This window comes from Haplochromis burtoni, unplaced genomic scaffold, assembly GCF_018398535.1.
Source record: "Haplochromis burtoni strain Fernald_Lab_line unplaced genomic scaffold, NCSU_Asbu1 Contig_207, whole genome shotgun sequence".
Taxonomy (NCBI): domain Eukaryota; kingdom Metazoa; phylum Chordata; class Actinopteri; order Cichliformes; family Cichlidae; genus Haplochromis; species Haplochromis burtoni.
Window position 1 is genome coordinate 1,032,459 of NW_024582568.1, and position 21,070 is coordinate 1,053,528.

Consider the following 21,070-nt stretch of genomic DNA (forward strand, 5'->3'; position numbering starts at 1 on the left):
TCGATCCTAACATGCTATGGTTGTTGATAAGAGGTTGGCAGAGAAGCATTTCATTTAAATCTATAATGTGCTTCTATAGCTTATTGTCTCTGCAGGCATCTCGACCCTGTGAGTCTACAGCACATGCTGCCACGCAGGGAAGATTACAGCTCATCTAAATGCAAAATTAATACCTCAGAAGTTACGGATGCTCCCTCCTCACAGGCAGAGAGGAGAGGTTCTGGGTTTCCAGCCAGCGAGGCAGCCAGGACAGAAGAGAGAGACTTTGTTCACAGCAGCAGGGCTGCTCTGTCTGTATGATGGAGAGGAGAGAGAGGGAGACACATCGGGGGGCGGTGCACCTGCAGGACAGGTGATGCTGCATCACATACGTGCATGATTGGTACTATGTTGTTTTTTAATTTGCTCTTCATCCCAGGATAAAAAAAAAATATTTATATAAACAGAGTGTGAAAAAGTCCAGATAATAAAGAATGATGAGTATGTGAGCAGGTGGGGCATTTTGCTGTCATCCTTTAGGCCACTTTACAGGAAATGGTGATCAATGGTGGAAATCAATACAAAGTTGTTCTAAGTGATCGTTGTTATCAGAATAAACCTGCAGAAAGTCTACGAGCAGCACGGGGCAAAATGTTTTAGAGTAGCTTCTTGTGTAACTTTTCACAGCCTCTGAGGAAGTCAGCTGAGCCTCAATCAAGGCGTTATCACGTGACCAGAATTCCAGGTCATGTGACACACAGCTCTGTATTTGTTGTTTTCATGTTGTACAAATGTAACGCCCTTCCTTCCACATACATGAAGTAAAAAGGTTTAAAAAGCAAAGAAGAGGGTGGAGAGGTCCGGCTGGTGAGAGAGTGCCCACTGTGTCCTGATTGGTAAACATCAGATAGTTTTTACATCTATTTGTGGTTTAACATATCTCTAGTATGATACTGTTTGTTCGGTCAGGTTTCCTCCATGTCAATGTTTTGAATATCACGAGGACAAACATCTTTCTTTTTTTGCTGGATGATTGAAAGACAACTATAGTCCTGTCTATGAGATGATATGTAAAAGGTGGTCTTGAAGAAGTAGAGAATAGTTATATTATTTTGTGCTCAAGCTCCGCCTGCTGTGATGTGTTGGATCCTGTTTATTATACGCTGGGAGACTCAAATGGAAGCTTTCTGTGTGCAAGTTTTTGAGAGAATGTGCACTTATTTTTTGTATCTCTAGGAAGATACTTAAGTTAGTTGGTTGGTCGTCTCTCTGTTTGTGTTAAATTTGTAATTGTTTTTCAATTTTCTGCTTAAATGTCTCTTTATCGATGCATTTTAGTTTCTTTTTTGATTCTATTAAACATGTGTGGAATGTGCGAGGAGAGTTGCTCTGCATTGAAAGAATGGCATGAATTAAGAATATTCTGCGTAGTTCTTCTGTTGATATCACAACGTTATTTGAGGTCGCGATTGTCAAGACGTTCGTTTGATGGTTGATTTATGGGCTCCGGTCTTTTGCTGCTGTATTTGTTGTTACGATGATGATATGAATCTGTGCATAGGGTTCGATCAGTTCTGGTTTTTATATTTAATTGAATATTATTTTTTGAATTGAGTAATTTTTCAAAGTGTCAAGATAGGTCAGGCCATTCATATCATGGGGTTTACGGGTCACGTAAGGCTAATATACCTTGTCGCAGCTCTAACTGTATCATTTACGTTCTCTGTTTTCACAGTACTGGTATTTGTGGCTCCCTGCCATTACTATTCAGATGTTTATCCGACAATATGCCGTGATTACTTCGATGTTCCATTATTCACCGCTAAAAGTAGTTTTTGACGGTTCAAAACACAAGAATCCATCGCTTCCAGTCTGTCCAGCGGCGTCAGAAAATGAAGAATCATTAGCCTTTTGTCGTCAAGCTGTGTTTTTTGATTATTTCCTTAACTCCGTACTGTATAACACTTTTAAAGTTTTCGATTGTTAGAGCAAAATCTCCATGTTTTTGACAGATTTCATTGTGTGGCTGGATTTACTGATTTTTGTGCTGTGCCTGTGCTAATGCAGCTTGTTGACTCACTTGCGCTCAGGTCGCCAGCGTCGCCGCAGCTCGTGCTCATCCAACCTCAATGGTGTGAGTGATAGCTGCAGGCCAGATGAGTGGAGGCGGCCTGATGGTGGGCTCCTGTCTGATGCGGCGGGGCACTCGTGTGGAGGGGATTGGGCGCCTGCATAGGCAAAAGGCATCGTGCTGAATTGGGTGTGGAAGCTCGCGTCACATATGAGTGTTGGGGGTGTTGCCTGCCCTGGAACGTGGCCAACGACCGGTCTGCTTGCTCTGCAATACACCCTCTGCTCCCGCCCCTTGTCGCTGGCTCATCTTTTCGTCTCGCCTACCTCGGATCGTATTTTTTATTCCCGGTTCGTAGCTCTTCGAACCTGTAGACGGATATAGAGAACCGAGAGAGATGCTATTGGCTCAAATACTGTTGCATTTGCTCAGAGATCTGTGTTCTTAACACTGGAGTTCGTGACTGGCCGGGCTGTAAGTGGTTTTGAACATTGTGTGAGATGTGGAGTGACAAGTTCTGACGTTGGTTTGTTGTGCTATTGTCTCTTCTGGCTGTTGTCATCGGTGGGCGCCGGACTCTTAAGCCCACGGATAACTTCAGTTTGGGCTAATGTGTCTGCTTTTGGTTAATCATGTTTGCCTTTGCCTCTTGATTTGTTTGAAGTTTCGGTGCTGTATGACTGACGTGGGGGTTGGCAGCGCTGTCTACTCTGCTTTCGTTAACTTTGAATGCTGAGTGGAGCGCGTCAGGGTTGTGCCTGGTGTTCGACTTCGGCTCGTCCCGCTCTTGCTGGCTCGTTCTGTCTAGCGGGTTTCCGGTGCTTCTATATCGGCTGTGGTATGTTTCTTCTTGTCCCTTATTTTTTGTTGCAATGTACGTGTACGTGGTTTGTGTTATATGGCGTGTTGCTTTCTTGTGTATCATGCTCGGTTTTGCGTTTTGTCTTATTTTTGTGTGGGGTTTGCGACATGCTGTGTTGCATCATGTGTTGCGTTTACAACTGTTGCTTTCCCCCGTTGCCGGGTCAAATATAAGGTGGTATACGACGGTTTACCATTGGGCTCTGTTCCTGTCGTTCTAGTCTTACTGCCTGCGGATTTTGGGTCCATTGCGGTTGGGCAATACCAATTTGCGTAGCCTCTTGTTTGCTTAATCATGATGTTTTTTGAGTGTCCTGTGCGCGGCTTGTGTTTGCATGTCGGTGCATCCGATTATTCTTTTTCCGTCTGCGCTGCCCAGGTATGGTTTTTGGTCGCCCGTTCCATCGCGTTCTGTTGTGCTTTTCTTGTTTTTGGTCTTTTTTCTTTTTTTCTTTTTTTTTGGTATTTGTTACTGGCATGCCGTGGGTGTTTGGGAAGTTCTCGGGGCCTCGGTTGCTCTTGTTTGTGGTGCTGGTGGAGTCTCCGGTGTTTGCCGCCGTGTTGACTGTTGGGCTTTCTGCCCTTCCGTTGCGGTGGCGGTCAAGTGAGTGGCGTTATTTTGCATTGTTTAGCCTTGCCTCTTGGCACTTTTTTTTTCTGTGCGAGCCGTTGTGCAGGCTTTTTCACCTGTTCCTGTGTTGATTATGCTCCTTGTTTTTGGGGTTTTGCTGTTGCGCGCTGTTGGGACATGTCTGGCTTGCCTGTAAGTTTGAGTTGTTTACTTCTTTTGTGGAATGGGGTTGGCGTTCACCTTATTGCTGCCTGCTTTGACGCGGCCCGCATTTGATGCCTTGTTTTCCTTCTGTTGTCTTCATTTTGACCTGTGTGGTTAGTGCTCCCTTGTTAATCTGTCGTGTCTGCAGTGTGGTCGGTTTAATGAAGCTGCTTTTTTTTTGTAACTGTAACTGGCGTCTCACCTCTGCTGCACGATTCTAAAAATCGTCCTCGTTATTCTCAGACGCATACGTGACTGTACTTAAGATTTTATTTCGTAGTCGGTCGTCGTTGACGTGCTCCTGTCCATCGTTTTATTTCATCTTACCTTTAGACTAGTTTTCCCGAGCGATTATGCTAGACCTTTACCAGTGTGATTAACTGGAATCTCGATGGTTCGTGGTTGTTGTTTATTTTCCTCTGTATCCTAGCATTAGCCTATCTCTTCTGCCTCCTTTTCCTGTCTCTGAAAAGCCCAGCGCTCTAGATGCATGCCCCATTCTACATGTCTCTTGCTCAGACACACTAAGGAGCCCTTATCCAGCAGCGCAATAATGCAGTCAGTGTGAGGCTGGGAATTAAATGCTTCCTGTGTCTCTTTATGGCCAGAGTTGACTCATTGCATTCCTCCCAAGGTTAATGTTTGATGGAGAAGAGATGGCGAGCCAGAGATTCACAGAGCCGCACTCTTCTCTATCTCTGGCACGGCAGGACTCCAGGGGTCCCTGGGCCAGCGCTTCATGTGGATAAGGGAGTGAATGGCCACTTGCTATCTTAAGCAGCACAGATGTACAGTTTCATCTGCGGTGGAACATTAGACAGTGAATTGAGCCGGAGTGAAATAACAGCCTTTGGAGTTGTTCTTACACTTTGTCATCGTTTTGGATCTGATAGGACTTCACTGTGTGGCCTTGCCTTTGCTGCCATTGTGGAAACAATTGAGCTTTTTTTCTCCACTGAAGCAGTCGTGACACATTTTAATTGAAATGTACTTTTTTGCTTCAGCAAATAAAGACCAGATTCACTCGATATGAGAGCCATTAAATGGAAAATAGCTCCAAAATTAGCTTAATGAAGTTGTAAGTGGACCCTTTTACTCGTTATCCAGTTTCAGTGCCCCAAAGCAGTGATCGCTACTGATACTTGGATTCGAGCCAGTATAAACAGTATAACTTATTTTAAGAGCCAGCCAAGCTGTGATGATTTTCCTGATGCAGTAGTTTTCTAATTCCTTATTTGTGTCCTTTCTCATCCCATGATCATTTCTGTGTTTCTGTGCAAAAGCCATTTATTAATAAGTCATCATTGACGCCACTCTTTTCCTTCTGTCATACCTACAAACCTGATCATCAGTCCACCCGCAGGGACAAATCTGTGTTTCATCTATAAGGGTTATGTTTTGGTGTGTGTTGTTTGGTTTGTATTTTTTTAGTTTAATTATTATTTTTTTATGACTTTTGAGTGTTTTTGTTTGGACAGTAGTTTTTATTTGATTTAGAGTAGTTTAAGATTAGTAATATTGTTATTATTTTGTGAGTTTGGTTAAGATTTTTTTGAGAGTTTTTTCGTTTTATATAATTTTTAATTTTGCTTTTGGTTTTACAGTAAGTTGCTTTAGTTTTGTTGTCTAGTGATCTGTTGGAATGATAAGAATGGACAACACAAACCCATACATGCATCAAAGGTTACAGCAGAGCATCACTGCTGAGAAAATCTTACACCCTTTACCTGCTCACATAACGGTGTGAAATTGTGTCTAAGCTCTGAAATGTGGACTGAAATATAAATCTTCTGCTGCCAGGGCGTATTGAAGGTAACATAGCAAGTAAAATGTTATTCTGCAAGTATTTGTATATCATTTTCTGTCTCTCTTATGTGTGCTTTGGAAGATTTAGTTGAGTTATAGAGCAGCTTAGCTGAGCAGTAAATATGGCCTTTGTCTTAACTGGAACTGCAATAACAAGTCATTCAGCTGAACATCAACCCAAGACAAACACTTCAGTGACATGACGTTACTAAAGCTGGCAGTTCTCCTCAGCATCGCCCTTTATAGATTGGGCATCCTCGTCTTTGAGCTTTAGCCTAGCCAAAAATCCAGCTGTTCTCAGTTGACCTAAGACACTCTGAAGTAGCACCAGGTGAAACGTGTACACTCATCATTCTCTACACTGGCTATGCTGGATGCACATCCACCTGGATACACCATAACAATATATGAATATGAGAAAAATAAGTAAAAGTTTAATAGTTTTTGTTTGTTTGTTTGTCCATCAACATCCATAGTGGCTCAAGGATGAGTAAAAGTTAATATTGTTGTTGTCAGTCCCGAATACATTACTACGGATGCAGCGATCGATCAATGCACATAAAACAAGCTGAATAAGGAACTGGAGACTGTGTAAATATAATGGTTAGAGTGGTATGAGGTAGAGTGGCTGCTTACCCAGCTTTCAGAAGCAAAGCACGTGTACGCTATTATCACGCGACTGATCCTAGCTGAACTCCATGCTGTTTGCACTGTCACACTGAGGACAAATACTCTGAGGTGTAATTGCACTTTCACAACAGCAGGCTGGTTTTGATGAGTTCATCTACAGATGACTGTGGTGATGGAGAGATGAAGGAAATGCTCATAATAATTCGAGGCAGATTGAAGTGCTGTCATGACTCACTGTTGCAGGCAACAGTAGCTGCAGCAGCGCTACTTGCTATCCATGTGAAACTGTGATACAACCCACTCAAACTCGCACCATCCTCTGCATGTAGAGTGAAATGCAGGGAAACAAGTTAATAGCCATCCCCTTAAGATGTGAGCTTGGATGTTTTTAGAGGGAATTGTCGTCTTCTTTTTGAAGTTAAACACAGGAGCAGTCAGACTTGTGCTCCTGCTTTCCATCTTTCTTTGCAACATATCGACCTTAAAGATGCTGTTCAGGTTGTGTTAATGATTTTCAACATTACTCCAGTTAATTTTGTCATCTTCTAGTCAGAGGTTAATTTTGTGCTTTGTTTTTTTGTGATCATTGTGAATGGATGGTTAAGCATTTTTAATAGCAGTGATGGGGGGGTTTATCTTCTGTGAAGTTTTATTTAGAGCTTAAGAGTATTGGTTGCTGTAATATTATGGATGCTGTGTTGTTTGGTTATTTTATTTGGTTGTGATATATTTTAGTGGAAGGTCTATTTAAGGATATAAGTTAAGGAATTTTAGTGGGGAGAGATATTTTTTTTTTTTTTTTTTTAAGGTGCAATGTATGTAATGTGTTTTTTTGACTGAGAATAGTTAAGAACAAAAAAGAGGTTGTATTTGGTATCGGGAGGGGTCTGTACTTCTAATACGGATTGTGACTATTTTAGTTTTTGTGTTTAATATTTAATCTGTAGTTTGTAAACATAAAAACACAGGGGCTATCTAATAATAAAAGACTAGAGACCATCTTGTGATGGAATTACTTGAGCAGCAATCTCAATGAGTTCTCTGAATTAATCACCTAATTGTCTTCAAAAATATCATGTATGCCAGATGAAGACACATCAGGCTTGGGTCATCAAATCATCAGACTGAGGCTGGATTGTATTTTACCTTGAATTTCTTCTTAAATAAACCTCTGTGTTGTTTTGTGCCTGTATCTTGTGTGGTTTAAAGACTTTGCCCACGGACGGACACATAAACACCTGCCAAAGTCCTCTGAGATTCCTGCTAATGTCACCAGGAAAATATTTGTCATGAGGACGTGCATGTTGGACTCAAAAGGTGAAAACCAGCCATACCAGCTTTGCTTTAACGGATGAAAAGGCATAATGAGGTTCATAAAATACAACCATATAGAGTATTTTATTTTTTGATATTTTTTTTTTTAAAAATTTTTAAGAACATTTGGATTGTGTTTTTAGTGTGTTGAGTATGTTGTTGTACGTGGTTTGTGTACCCGCTGTATTGGAGTGTGTATGTTGTGATGCGCCGCGTGTGGTCGGAATGTATTACGTGATAGAGTGGTAAGCTGTTGCCTGTTAGTGAGAGAGACGTGGGTGGGAGGGGGGGGGGTTGCGGTGGGAGTGGGGGTTGTTAATTAATGTAGTAGGTTGTATTTCTATGACCATTGTTGACTATTTTTTGTATGAAAAGAGTTGTTTTTTCAATGTGAGGACTTGAAAATTTTTGCGTGTTAATATACTAAAGATGGGAATTGGGAGTGTTTTTATAAAGAATGTGTAGTTTATGAAGTCTATTTTTGTGTTTTTAGGATGTTTTGGGGGAGGAAAGGGGAGATTGAGAGATTGCAGAGGATAAAATGTGAGTATGGTGGAGAGAGGTGAGTGCTACATGCTTTGGAGAAAGATATCGAGTATAAAATGCGTGTTTTAAAGGTTTATAATAATAATAAAAAAAGGTTCCTGATGAGATTTAGGGTTTAGCGGTAGTTTATTTCTAAAAACGAGGGGAGGAGAGAGGAGATTGACGCTTAATTAAAGTTGTGGAGGATTTTTTTTTTTTATTATTTTTAAACTGAAGATTTGTTGGAGATTGGAGGTAGTGTTGTTGGGGTGAGAAGTGGGTGGGTAGGGTATTTTGTTAGGTATGGATTTTGATTTAGGTTTTACTTAGTTCCTGGGCTTTCTTTTGAGAGGGTTTGGGTGAAAAAAATAGGATGTAGTAAGGTAGGAGTAGTGGTTGTTTTATGAATAGAGTGACGTTCGAGGTTTTGAATCTTAGAATTAGTTCAGGTAGAGATTTTTCAGATGTTGTAATTGAAAACCTTTTTGTAAGACTAAAATAGGATGTGTCAAATATGTTTGTGGTGATTGGGAAACAAGTTTGTACATTTATTTTAATTAACTCCTCATATGCCAGCGGAAGTTTCTAGCATGTTCTCTTTAAAGAAGTGTTGAGCTGGTTGAGTAAGAGTTACATTATGCGTAACGGTGGATGTGTGACAATCTGTGAAGCGGTGTATAAACTCAGGTGTGATCAGTAAAGCTGAGGTAAAATGTTGAGTGTTGCTGTGTGGATTAGGAAAGATATAAGGAGTTTTCTTTGGTTTGTATTTATGTATTTGTTTTAAATCTTAGAAGTGCATGGTGGTTTTAATTTTGAGTAAATGCAGTTTATAATTTTTGGTGAATTGAGGATTGGGATTTGGGTGTTTATTAGGTGTGTGGCAATTTTACAAAGATACCAAAAGTTTATTTCAGAGATTAGGTAAAAAGTCATTGTGATTTATGAAAGCTGATTGGTTATTTGGTATGATATTTTTTTGAAGACATATTAGGTGATTTTAGAGAATATTGAGATTGCTGTCAGTATTTAGATGGTTTGTCTTTATTTGATGCCTGTGTTTTAGTGGTTTAAAAACTGGTGAGGCTTGGAGAAGAAAAATATTTTAAACCAGGAAAAGGTGTAAAAGTCAAGATTGTAGAGAATTAGTACCATCGTGATTTTAGCAACATTGGACCGTTTTGGGTTTTGTTTGTAATTGAGTGTGTAGATAAGAGATATTTTTCAATTGGAAAAAAGAAGAAAATAAGTATGCGTTTCAGTTGATTTTTGGTTAGCGTGTATTACATTATAAATATGTTATATTAGTAGGAGAAATATGATAAAATACAGAAAAAGTAATGGACTTATGAGTTAACGGAATGATCTTAACTGCAAGTGTGTAGTTGTGTAGAGGGTAGTGGGTTTATTTCATGTATAATAATTGCGTAGAATTAGTTGTAATGTAAGAAGAAGAAGAGGATTTAAGTGCTTGTGGGTTGGAGGGTATCGGTAATGTGAAAATATATGATGATTAGGTATTTGAAGGTGGAAGAGCAAAAAAAGGTTTTGATGCTTGTGTTTTTAAAGAGAAAATCTCTAAAACTAGTCAATTAGGGATGGTTATATTGTTTTGTTATCCTATAGAGGATGGTGGTTTGAGTGGTTGTATCGTTTTATGGTGTGGTGATGGCTATGTTGTGAAGTGATTCGGATTATTGATTTTTGAGCTTTCTTATTTCATAAGCTCTGTGATGATTCATGTGGTGTGAGGTTAATAAGTTTGTTAGGTGAAGTGAACGATGGAGTTAGCTAGGTTGCCGTGATAATAGCGTAACGTGTTTGCTTTGAGGTAGCACTATCCATAAATAAATTATTCATAGTTCTTTTTAGTGTATGTGCTTGATGTGTGTGAGTAGTATTGGGATTGGGGGGAAAATTTATTTTATATTGGTAGATGTTATGGAAACAATATTAATTACTTATTTTTCATATTTATTGTTTGGTGTTCAGGTGGATGTGATGCTAGCGTGTGAGAATGTAGTGATAAAGTTTCTGGTGCTATTAGGTGTTTAGGTACTGGAAGTGGATTTTGGTAGGCTAATAAGGGGAGAATCTATAAAGGGGATGCTGAGGAGTGCTTTAGTAGTCATGTCATGAGTGGTTTTGTTTGGGTAGATGTTTGATGTTGTTTTTTGGTTAGTAAAGGTATTTTTTGTAGTAAGTGCTTTAAATCATAAAATTTCAAGCAACTAGAAGGACAGATGATAATATGAATAATTTATTGCTATGTTTAATAAATGGAGAGAAGATTTATTTTGTCATTTGGTTAGACCTTAAACCTTGACGGTAAGGGTGTAGTTTTGTGTTGTGTAATTTGATGTGTTGTTTGTTGTATTTTTTTCATAGTTATGTAAGACGTGGACGGAGGAGGCGGGTGTTAAAGACTGTACTGGTGGAAAAGGTGAGAGGGAGAATTAAGAAGTAGTTAAGGGGAGGGGAAAGGTTTAAAGGGTAAGATTGGGATGGAATTAGCAAATTAATTTTTTATGTGATCAGTAGCTTCTCTAGTAGGTAGAATAAACCATGGAGCTTTGTGAAAGGTATAAGGTTATGGATGAAGTAAATATGAGTGTAGAGTAGAGAAATTAGTAATCAATCATCAATAAAAGGCGTAAGCCCTTATGTATATGAACACAAGTTTGTTGCGTGGTGGATGATGATAGGTTGTGGTATGAGAGGAGAGTGGGTATATATTATTTATGGTTGAAGACATTATTGATGATATGGGATGAAGGTAGGAATTAGAATATGCATAGGAAAATATAAGTTGGTTGGTTTATATAAGTTATTGTTTATATGGCTGAATCCAGTTAGTAGCGATCACTGGTTTGGGGCCTGAAACTGGATACGAGTAGGTCTTCAATTATAGTATTTGGAGCTATTTTCATTAATGGTTCATTGAGTGAATTGGTTTTATTTGCTGAGAAAAAAGTACTTTTTAAATGTGTGATGTTCGTGGAGAAAGAAATTTGTTTAAATGGAGAGGAGAACAGTGAAGTTCAGATAAAGATGAAAAGTGGTAGAAATCAAGGGTTATTTATCGGTAATTATGTCTAATGTCAGAGATGAAATGTTTGTGATGCCTTTAAGTGAGTGGCATTCTGTTTCAATGAGGTGGCAGGGATGGTTGAGATAGAGAAGGTGGGGCTCTGTGACTTTGGTCGATTCTTTAAATTAATTTGGGGTGATGAGTATCTGGCTAAGGAAGGAGATTTATTCTATGATGATTATTGTGCTGGATAAGGCTCTTAGTGTGTATGAAGCAGAGTGTAGAATGGGCATGGGATTGAGGTTGGACTTTTAAGAGAGGAAAGGAGGAAGAGATAGGTGGCTAGGAAGAGGAATAGCATATATAGATCTGGTAAGGATGTAGATGGTGGTAGATTATTTTGTTTGAATTTTTCTAATTTTTAGTAAATAAGGAACCATGGAATGAGTTTATATTATATATGTTATTCAGATGGTCTATTTATTTTTAGAGGTTTTTAAAGGAGTTATGATTTTATAATCTTGAGGTATATTTAGTTTGTGATGTGGGTGCATAATTTACAGATATCTTATTTTGTATTAATTGCATGAATGAGAGTTCAAGGTGCGATTTACTTAAAGCAGTTGGCAATGATGAAAGAAGAAGGAACAGTTCTGTAAATGTTTTTCCGTTTATTTTTTGTTGAATGCTTTATGATGCACTTTACAAATTATTAACAAGATTTAGTTACGATTTGGAATGCGACCAGTGTTTTTCTTTCAGATAGTTTGCGTCGTCAAGAGTGCAAACATGAGTCTATTAATAAAAGTGAAGTGTGAATTTCAGAGGCTGAGCTCATAACGAAGAATTGCGGATATTATGCTATTCGTGGTACATGCAAGAAGCGGGCTGGTCAGGGATGGGGTGGGGGAGGGGGGTTGTGTAATGTTCTAAAATTTTTTTTCAGGGAGGATTACTACATAAAACATAGGAACGTGGTGGGCGATAATAGAGTATTGTTGCATAGTAAAGGAAGAGAGGAGAAAGAAGAGGGAGCAAGAACAGAAGAGAAAGAGGAGAGAGTGGGGGTAATGTGTGTACGGGTAAATGAGTTTTGAGTATTGGAAGTTGCATTTTTGATTTGATATATTTGAACACAGTCTCCGTTTAATGGACTTTGTAGAAAATTCATATTGCTGCAACAGTATCTGATCAAGTTGTGGTTGGATTGTATGCAATGTTTATTAGTTCTTATATTCTTTATTAGGACAGTTTAGACGTTTCTGATAAAGTGATTTGGTCTTTCAACGTAAGAGTGTAAGGGTAGTCTTATTGCAATTTTGCCTGGTTGCACAAAAAAGTACAGAGAACTCAAAACTCAGTATTGCATTGATACACAAGGAAATCAACAGCGCCATAGAGACAGCAAACTCACTGATCACTTACCGATTTGCAACATTGGGTGTATTAAAAAGAATTGTGGACAGATATATTAGGAACAGTGACCACAGCTTAGATATAAAGTCACATTTTATAAGTCCCTTTGTTGCAGTTGTACATTAAGGTTGAGTCCAGCTGAAGTATTCTTTTTACTATCCTAATGCTAACACCAGTTGCACAACCCTTTAGCCGCCTCCTCCACTCAGCATGCCAAAGGTAACTTAAGTGTTTGCATTATGACAGCTCTTTCCACACCCGCTCACTTCCAGTCAGACAGCACCTTTTAAAAGGCTGCAAACAAACTGCATATATTTCAAATTCAGAGCTCATGTGCATGAGTAGAGACTCAGAAATGCTTTGATGAGCAGCTTAGTGTTAGTCTGTCCAAACTGTGGTGTAGATTTCTGCTTATTTTTCTGGAATATCTCTTGCCTCCCACCTTTTGTACAACACCCAGAAATCAAAAGACAAATAATCAAACTGGCAGAGGCTGCTTCAAGTCAAAAACACATCGTTTTCACTTGAGCTCCATTTTACACTTAAACCATCATCAATCTCATGTGGAGCCGACAAGGGTGGTGCATAATGGTTTGCATTAATATTGAATAAGTCGCGTTGCATGCGACAGATGCCGGAACTAATTTTCTTTTTAACATAATTTTTTCACCGTCTGAGGATTTAGGGTGTTTGTTTCGTGGACTGATGTTATCAAACTAGAATAGAAAGAGCGTTAACGGATGAGGTGTGATGATGTTCATTGAAAGGAATTTTGAGGTTTAAAAGAAAGAGCATGTGGGACTGAATTGTGTGTGTTTCTATATTTTTGGTTAGTAGTAGTTTGAAAGTTTGATTTACATTTATAGATTACAGCGTTTATTTTGTTAATTATGTGAATGTGTGGTGATAATATAGTAGAGTTTAGAAGTTGTTAATTTGTTTTAGAGGGAGAGAGTTAGGAAATAAATGTTGTAATATGGCAAGCATTGATTGGTGGTAAAATTTAATTGAATGTGACCTATATTTAATAGAAGGAGCAGCTCTCGAACAGTAGGCAGTGAAGGTGTAAGTGTGAATGGGGAGAGAGGAATTAAAGGAGCAAGGGGTTTGAGCACAGAGAAGGGCTCTGGTGTCAGTCCAACGGTGGCAGCGGAGCAAAGCTCAGAGGGCCGGGCTTTAGTTAATAAACACAGATCCAGTCGGGCTCTTTCACAGGAAAAACACAATCCCCTTTAAACTACTCATTACATTACAAGGGAATATTTCATACGAGGTGTCGATAGCTGCCTTCTCAGTCTGTGAGATCTTAAAAATGTGCACAGTGTTTCTTTGGGAGCCCAACTTTCCTCTGCCAGTTTCAGAAGGCAAGGATATTGAGAAACCGGTACTTATACTACCATATTCTTGGATGGAAGCACGTACTTTTTGTACTTTCCCACTCAGAGGCGCACACTGAGAGGGCAAAAATAGCTTCAGCTTGGGGGTGGACATAGTATCGACTCAGGAATGACGGTGACTCCCATTTCTGAATTTTTGAATGTCACGGCATGCTTGTGTAGATGTTTGTGCACAGTTCGGTCCTTCTTTTTGCTGCACCATTGAGTTAAATATGCTTCAGGTTTTGCCATTAGTAAAAGTAAACACAACATCACGGCGATAAGTCATCTACCGGAGGCAGGGTAATTCTAGGCTGCTGCCGTCCACACAGAGTGAAGTAATCAAATAGCACGAGACTTCTTATCATGGTAATCTTATTCATGGTAAAAGCTTTTGGTGCAGAAACACAAGAGATGCTTCTATACTGTGAAGACAGCCCACATTTCAGTGTGCACCCTCATGAAGCCATCCAACACCCTGTGTCACCTTCAACCTTCTCCTGGTGTCAAATTATGGCTGCTGACAAATACTTCTGGCAAGGAGATACTCCACGGAGCAGGGATTTCCCCATAACTGGACAGCTAAGGGAGCACAGTGGATGGCCTGTACAGGAAGTCATTTTGATTCAAATTCAATCATCATAACTGAAATAGATCAGCAGTAATCAGCACAGCAGGGTGGATGCGAGCTACTTCAATTAGCATATGATGTTTTTTCCTTTTAATGCAGATGTTTAAATATGGAATTGTATGTAAAGATCCTGGTAAATAACCAGAGGTCAGTTCGGTTTACTGGCCCCTTCTCTATCATTCAAATTAAAAACCAGCTAAACTAAACAGGCAAACCCCTCCTCTAGTTTCAGCGACAACAAAAAGCTACTCTGACCGATCCGATGTCAATTTGAGTGACTGTTCAAGCGTTCAACTGGAAAGTAATTATCAGACCACTGACTAATTAAAAAACAGAAAAATCAATCAACTCTTTTCCATGGTATATAATATCAATAAACTCTTTACACTGATAGACACAATACATGGCTCCTATTCATGCTGGATACTGTACAGCTGTCTTCTGGTTAATTCTATCCAGGTTTTTATAACCTATTATAACTCGGACACCAACCCTTGCAGGGACTGGATTAACAGGAAAAATAGGAAAACCGGGGGGAGCCGCTACAGCTCACCTGGTCGAGTAGGTGACCCAGTCCTTGTTGCAGCTTCCTAGCCAGTTTTCTGACCATAATTCCTCCTCACTTTCCTGTCTACTCTACATCTATATGTGTATCAGATTACTAGATAATAACCAAATTCAAGTTTTAGGCTATCAGAAGTTACATTTTATCTTAACATGTTTCTGCAGTTGACAATAAGCATTCTGTGGTATGGAGATAACTCAGAAAACTTTGATAGATGCATTATGCTCACAACTGCCTTAGCAAAACACTTCCTAGTGTACGCAACATTAGATTTCACTGCTAAAATAACCCTTTGACATTGTGGAAAATTTTATTTTTAGCTTGCTAGCTGCATTTTGTTACCATTTCAGTCCTCGTTTGCATATTGTGGTGCCGCCCGTTTCCACTCCAGTGGCTACAGTTTTCTGCACAGGACGCTTGAGCTCCATCACTATACATTTGAAGAATTTACACTGAAAAAGTGATTTCCAGTCATTTAGGCAGGTTCATTGGTTGTTAGCTGCATCTTCAGCAATTAAAAAAATGCATGTATTTGCTGTATTTCTATTATAAACTCTAAATTGAGTATCTTTGGGAATTTTTACAGCTGCTCTGATAATAGGAAAGGTGGACAATGTAACAATCACCAGTTTTTGTACATAATTTAAAAAGATTTATTAAGTTGAAATGAAATAATGATTATTCGGAGTTATTGTCATCGACTGTTATTGCCAAGATAACATACTAAAGAATAACTAGAGCTGTAACATATGACCACCAGCTCAACAAATCACCTCGACTGAGTCAGTCCACTTCTTACCAATGATTACTTTGCTGTAGTCAAACCATGAATGTATGATGTACAACAGCAGGAAAGGTTGGGTAGAGGAGAACAGTTTCTGTGCAGCTCCAGTAAAGAGGAGTGGCTCCGAGCATGACCTAACAGGCTGGCTGGACAACATTCCTACAGTACAAGCCCTGGGTTCGCCTTCCTCCCAAACAGTGACATAAAACACAGCTCCAACTGTCTGCCATTCATTGACTACACCACCAGTAATTAAAAAAAAAGGAACAAGGAATCCTGAGAGGTGATGAAACCGCTACAAGTACAACCTTGTCAAAACTTGTAAAGATCTCATATAAGATTTGAATCTACAGCTAAAAGAAAGACATTGTGCAGACAAGATGATGAACACTATGAGAGGTATGTTGCAGTCGGATAAGGTGGAGAAGAAACGAATGCACTGTTGATGCTGTGTGGTATCTTCCATCAAGGCTCTAGGTCCACAACAGCCTTTCATTATTCATGCATGTTTATTTATGCTCATTTAAATGACTTGCTATCCTTTCTTCCTCACTGTGCCTCTTTTCCTGAAAGTTAACTCATCAAGCCCCTCTATTGGAAAAAGTTATGTATATCTGTGGAATAAGTAGGTGTTCCTCAAGGGCACAGCAAGGTTACTCTCCATGTGGAAGATTTGTAATATGTTAGTCATCGTTTATAATCCAATATAGTGAAATATTACCACTGAAAGACATTAAGGTTAACAGCAATGTTCACAATAGACAAACTAGAGGATTTATTTTAACCAGGTACATCCTGTGCCACAAGGATCAGAGCACAAATATGACAAATCCAAAAGTTGCCAATTGTCTGGTGTAGAAAGAATGATTTTCAAAGGATTAACCAGCCTTGGGTTACGTATGACAAAAACAAGAACTCAAACTGAGCGCGCACTTTTTGCCGCCACAAATAAACCACCTAAAGATCCGTAGAGCAGCCTCTCTGTGCTTCACCGCAGTTGTTGCAGCTCCTTCGCTGATAAGCTTGCTTCATGACAGCACACAGGAAGCTCAATACCTCAGCCAGACTCAAAGTGCCGCATGACGCTGATGACTCAAAACCCTACTACACTGATGAGGGTACGTCACCAGTTTAGAAACAATGCCGTGTCTCCCTCTCCTCCCTTTGTTAGCTGAGGTCAGTAAATCCATGGAGCTTCCTGCTGCAAAAATCACAGAAAGTTCAGTTTGGGATCCAGCAGCTGCCGCCCCACAGCCAGGTCAAAATATTGGAAAGAAAAACACATCTTTTAAACATTAGGTACAGTGACAAGAGCACATCTACAATAACCTGCCCTCTCAACTCCTAGTTAAAAATAGTCTGGGGAAAGAGCCAAAATCATTTAAAGAAAAAAGAAAAGAAAATAATAAGTTCGTGTATTATAACATTACTCTTGAGCAGTAAGTGATGGGTTAATTATTACCTTCATACTAGTGAGAAAATTCAAATTCTAGTCTTACTGAGAATCTCAAGAAGATGAACTTTGTCAGACATCAATTTCTCGTTTAAGCAAACTCACCACTAAAGATCCCAGCTTGCATCAGGTTTGCAGATTAACAAAATTATAGTTCATGGGACGAAAAACCTGCTTTGTTCCTAAAATAAAATATAACAAAGCAAGAAAGTAAAATAAACCGCGAATAATTTATTCTGATGCCAATCGTGGAGATATCCCCACACATATTTTTTTTTAATTTAACCTTTATTTTTACAGGTAGCCCTATTGAGACTCAGTGACTCATTTACAAGAGAGACCTGTTCGATCTGTAAGAGAAACGCCGTGCAGTGTTTTAAATTCAGGCATCAGGAGTGGCTTTACATGGCAGCTAGCTTGCGATAAGATTCATAAACAAGACATAGTTACTGCACTCTCTTGTGTAGTGTGTGCCGTCTGTCAGCACTGGCAGCTCCCGAAAGATCAGAGCATAAAAGAAACCTGCTATTATCTCTCCACATCATTTTTTTTAATGGGACTGGGAATAAAGCACGATTCAAACAAACACAGGGTGATAGTAGATTTAGCTCGAAATAGCAAGTAGCCATAGTTTACGTTACACATGAACTATTTTGTCATTAAATCTAGCAATCACCTTGGTTTTAAACTGATATATTATCATGTTGAAAAACGCCTAAAGCGAGTTTATCAAACTATAAAAGTAGAGGGTAAGTTTCGTGGTTTTCGCCACAGTAAATAGGTCGCAAACAGTCGTCGTGCAGCTGGCTGAGAGGGGCGCTGCAGCTCGTTTAGCCTCTGAACTACAGCTAGCAAGCTAACCATTAGCCCGAACAATCAAACACACAAACTCAACGCGAGTTACTAGAAAAGGCCAGCCCTGGTAATGCCGCTAATATGTTGTCGTGTACAGAAAAAATGCAGCTTTTTTTTACCTGTAATTCGGCTCGTTCCACTTCCCATTGTGCCCTTTCTACTTCGAAACGGGCCCATTCGTGCTGCAGGAAGTGCAAGATCCCCGGGATACTGTACTGCGCCCTAGCCGCCTCCCCAGCGTCGCCATCGGGCAGAGGTCCTTTTCCACCGCCGGGTAAAATGGAGTTGTTATTATTGTTGAAGAACACGCCGGGCCCCGCCTGTTCATCCATGGCCGGGCTCGGTGGAAAGCTTGGTCCGTTGTCTCGCTGACTCGATGTGCTATATATCAGCGGAAGGGTAAAAACCTATTGACGGCGTTCCGTCTCCTCGGCTCGGGGGAATGAACTCACTTTCTGACAGCTAGCTGTCATCCAATGACGTCACCACAAACTCCACGCCTACAGCGAGTTGGCTGGTGGTGCTCGTTTTGCTCACCCGAATTGCCCGGACGTCCAGACCCAGTAGCAGAACTTTAGCTATAAATCATGCATTCCTATTTTATTAATCCAATTACATTTAAGTGTAGTGAAAACTTCCAACAGCAATGAGGTCAAAATAAGTTTATTCATATTTTGGAAAAAAAAATGAGTGTAACATTACATTCACACAAATGTGCCAGTTATTGATGACATTGGTGAACACCAGCACATGCAGGCAGTAAACACGGGTATTTATCAGAACAAAAAAAAAAATAAAATCTATGTGATGACCAGTACTTATATATACATATATATATATATTTATTTATTTGTTGATTGGTGTGCAGATAACTGGAGAGTCTTAGTGAAAAATATAATGCATTTATCATTTAGTTCTAATTTTAGTCTCGATACTGGTTTGATCAACTTTAATTTATTAGCTATGCCTTTGAGCAATTAGTAGGAAGGTTTACAACATAATTTGAGAAAATACACAAAACATAAGAAATTAAAGTAACATTCATCAGTAACAACCTGGAGACCCCAAGGCCTCCTAAAAAATAAAATAAAATAAAATAAAATCAGGGAAAATTGTAGAGCAAATATTGACTTTTTCTGGAATTTTATTTCTGCCACCTGATTTATTTATTTATTTTTTGCCCTCTGTAAGTCAAAAGTCATGGTTTGTACCTGAAAACATACTTCGTAAGTAAGTTTTGAGATGACTTTTTCAAATTTCAATTTAGCTCTGCCTGAAAAAAGTGTCAGAAACAAACTTCCATAGGGAGCTGGGTTTGGTGACGGGGGAACAAAAAAAAAAAAGAAAGTAAAATGTAAATTGTGTGGTCTGGAAATGATACATTCACACAATTAAAATTTGCTACAAAATTTATAGCAAGCTTTTTAAAGTGAACATTCAAAGGCTTTCAAAGATATTTACATAAACGTTCTTTGAGGGGAGTACTCGTCCATCAAAACAAAGAAGAGATGTAGAATAAATAAATGCAGTTAGAAAGCATAACTGATACAGACATGACATGTGGTACAGTGTTGAAAGAAATCCAAAGAAGAAAAGATTAGTTGAGAGTGTGCGGTGCATTTTGGAGTGTTCAGAAGAAGCTCGTCTTGAGTTTAATGGTTGGTGCAGCTTGCACTGCTGGCTGAGCTTGCCTGGCTGCAGCTTTGGCTTTGCTGCTGGCTTGGTTGGCCCGTATAGCAGATTCCAGACGGGTTTTCAGCTCAGGTGCCGCTCCAATCACTATCTTGAAGGCAGCCGGATAGAGGGGGCCGATCCGCATCAAGTTCTGAAGTGCAAACTCGTGCAGGCCTTTGGAGACTTGGGGTGCAGAGGAGATGGAATTTTCATCCAAAAGGTAAGAGACGAGAGTCGGTACAAGGAGAGCGAGCAGCTGCACCCCTGTTGAACACATAAAGCAGTGATAAGTTAAAATATATATATATATATATAATCAGTAATTAGGAGACAGTTTAAAAAAAGGAGAAGCAGAACTGTGGCCACAAATCCAATGTAATGTCATTATCTACACAGAGATTTGCCAGATTATTAGTAAACTGAAATAAAATCGTTTTAAAAAAGTTTTTTCTTGAATGGTTGGACTAGAAATTAGAAAAGCATTAAATTCAACATTTAATTATTTATTAGTCTGATCTAGGGCAGCACAGCTAAATACTGAAGAGATCTACTTTAACAGAGTAAATGTGGCACAAAATGAACCAAATGTTGCTTCACTTGGTCCATTAAGCAGAGGAATACTTACGGTTTTGCTCTTCACCCATGCCGACCAGATTCTCTAGGACCCTGATTCCCTCCTGCACAGCCTGCAGCTCAGCAGCCGTCCCTGGGCGGCTGCGCTCCACTGCCTTCAGCTTCTCCACCATGAGTGGAGCCAGAGCGTGTATGTAGGGAGTAGAGAGGGCACGGCTGGAGTGTTGAAACACCGACAACAGCAGCTGGTAACACCGAGCCTGAACCTGTGGTAACAACAATTACATCTTTCGCTTAACTGAGCTAGACTTATGTGAACAGTGTGAAGCTGTTTTCACGCATGAACTCTGAACAATGGGAGAAGGATCCAGCCCAGGCGTTGTTCAGAGATGCCCTTTTTCACACGTGGAAATGCTACGTTTGGGTTTGGTAACAGAAGAGAGGTGCGTACAGTGCACAGCAGACCACAGCCACCGTCTAGCTGGCAAGTAAAAACCTAGTACTGATTCAGAAATTTGGGTTTTCTGCACTTCCGTTAGATAATATCTAGAAAAGTTCAGAGGTACACATGTAAAAACAGATGATTTGGTTCGGTATTCAAAATTCTTTTGTTACATCTTTGTTTGTGTACATGCGAGCTTACCCAGGGGTCACTAGAGTTGAGGGCATTTCGGAAGTGGTCCATGCAGCCCTTTTGCAGGACAGTCACTCCTACAAGCTCACTGCTGGCTGACAGCAGGAAGAGTGTGAT

The 21,070-nt window shown here is 39.7% G+C and overlaps 2 protein-coding genes across 2 annotated transcripts in view; both read right to left on the bottom strand.

The window, feature by feature from the left end:
- Positions 1-18,555, bottom strand: part of LOC102314492 (striatin) — a gene marked incomplete in the record, with an annotated part of 39,847 nt that extends 21,292 nt beyond the window's left edge. The window contains 1 exon segment of the mRNA XM_042226348.1: positions 18,192-18,555. Coding sequence (XP_042082282.1) covers positions 18,192-18,404 — 213 coding nt within the window.
- Positions 18,556-18,719: 164 nt separating this feature from the next.
- Positions 18,720-21,070, bottom strand: part of heatr5b (HEAT repeat containing 5B) — a gene marked incomplete in the record, with an annotated part of 17,508 nt that continues 15,157 nt past the window's right edge. The window contains 3 exon segments of the mRNA XM_042226319.1: positions 18,720-20,010; positions 20,372-20,585; positions 20,963-21,070. Coding sequence (XP_042082253.1) covers positions 19,703-20,010; positions 20,372-20,585; positions 20,963-21,070 — 630 coding nt within the window.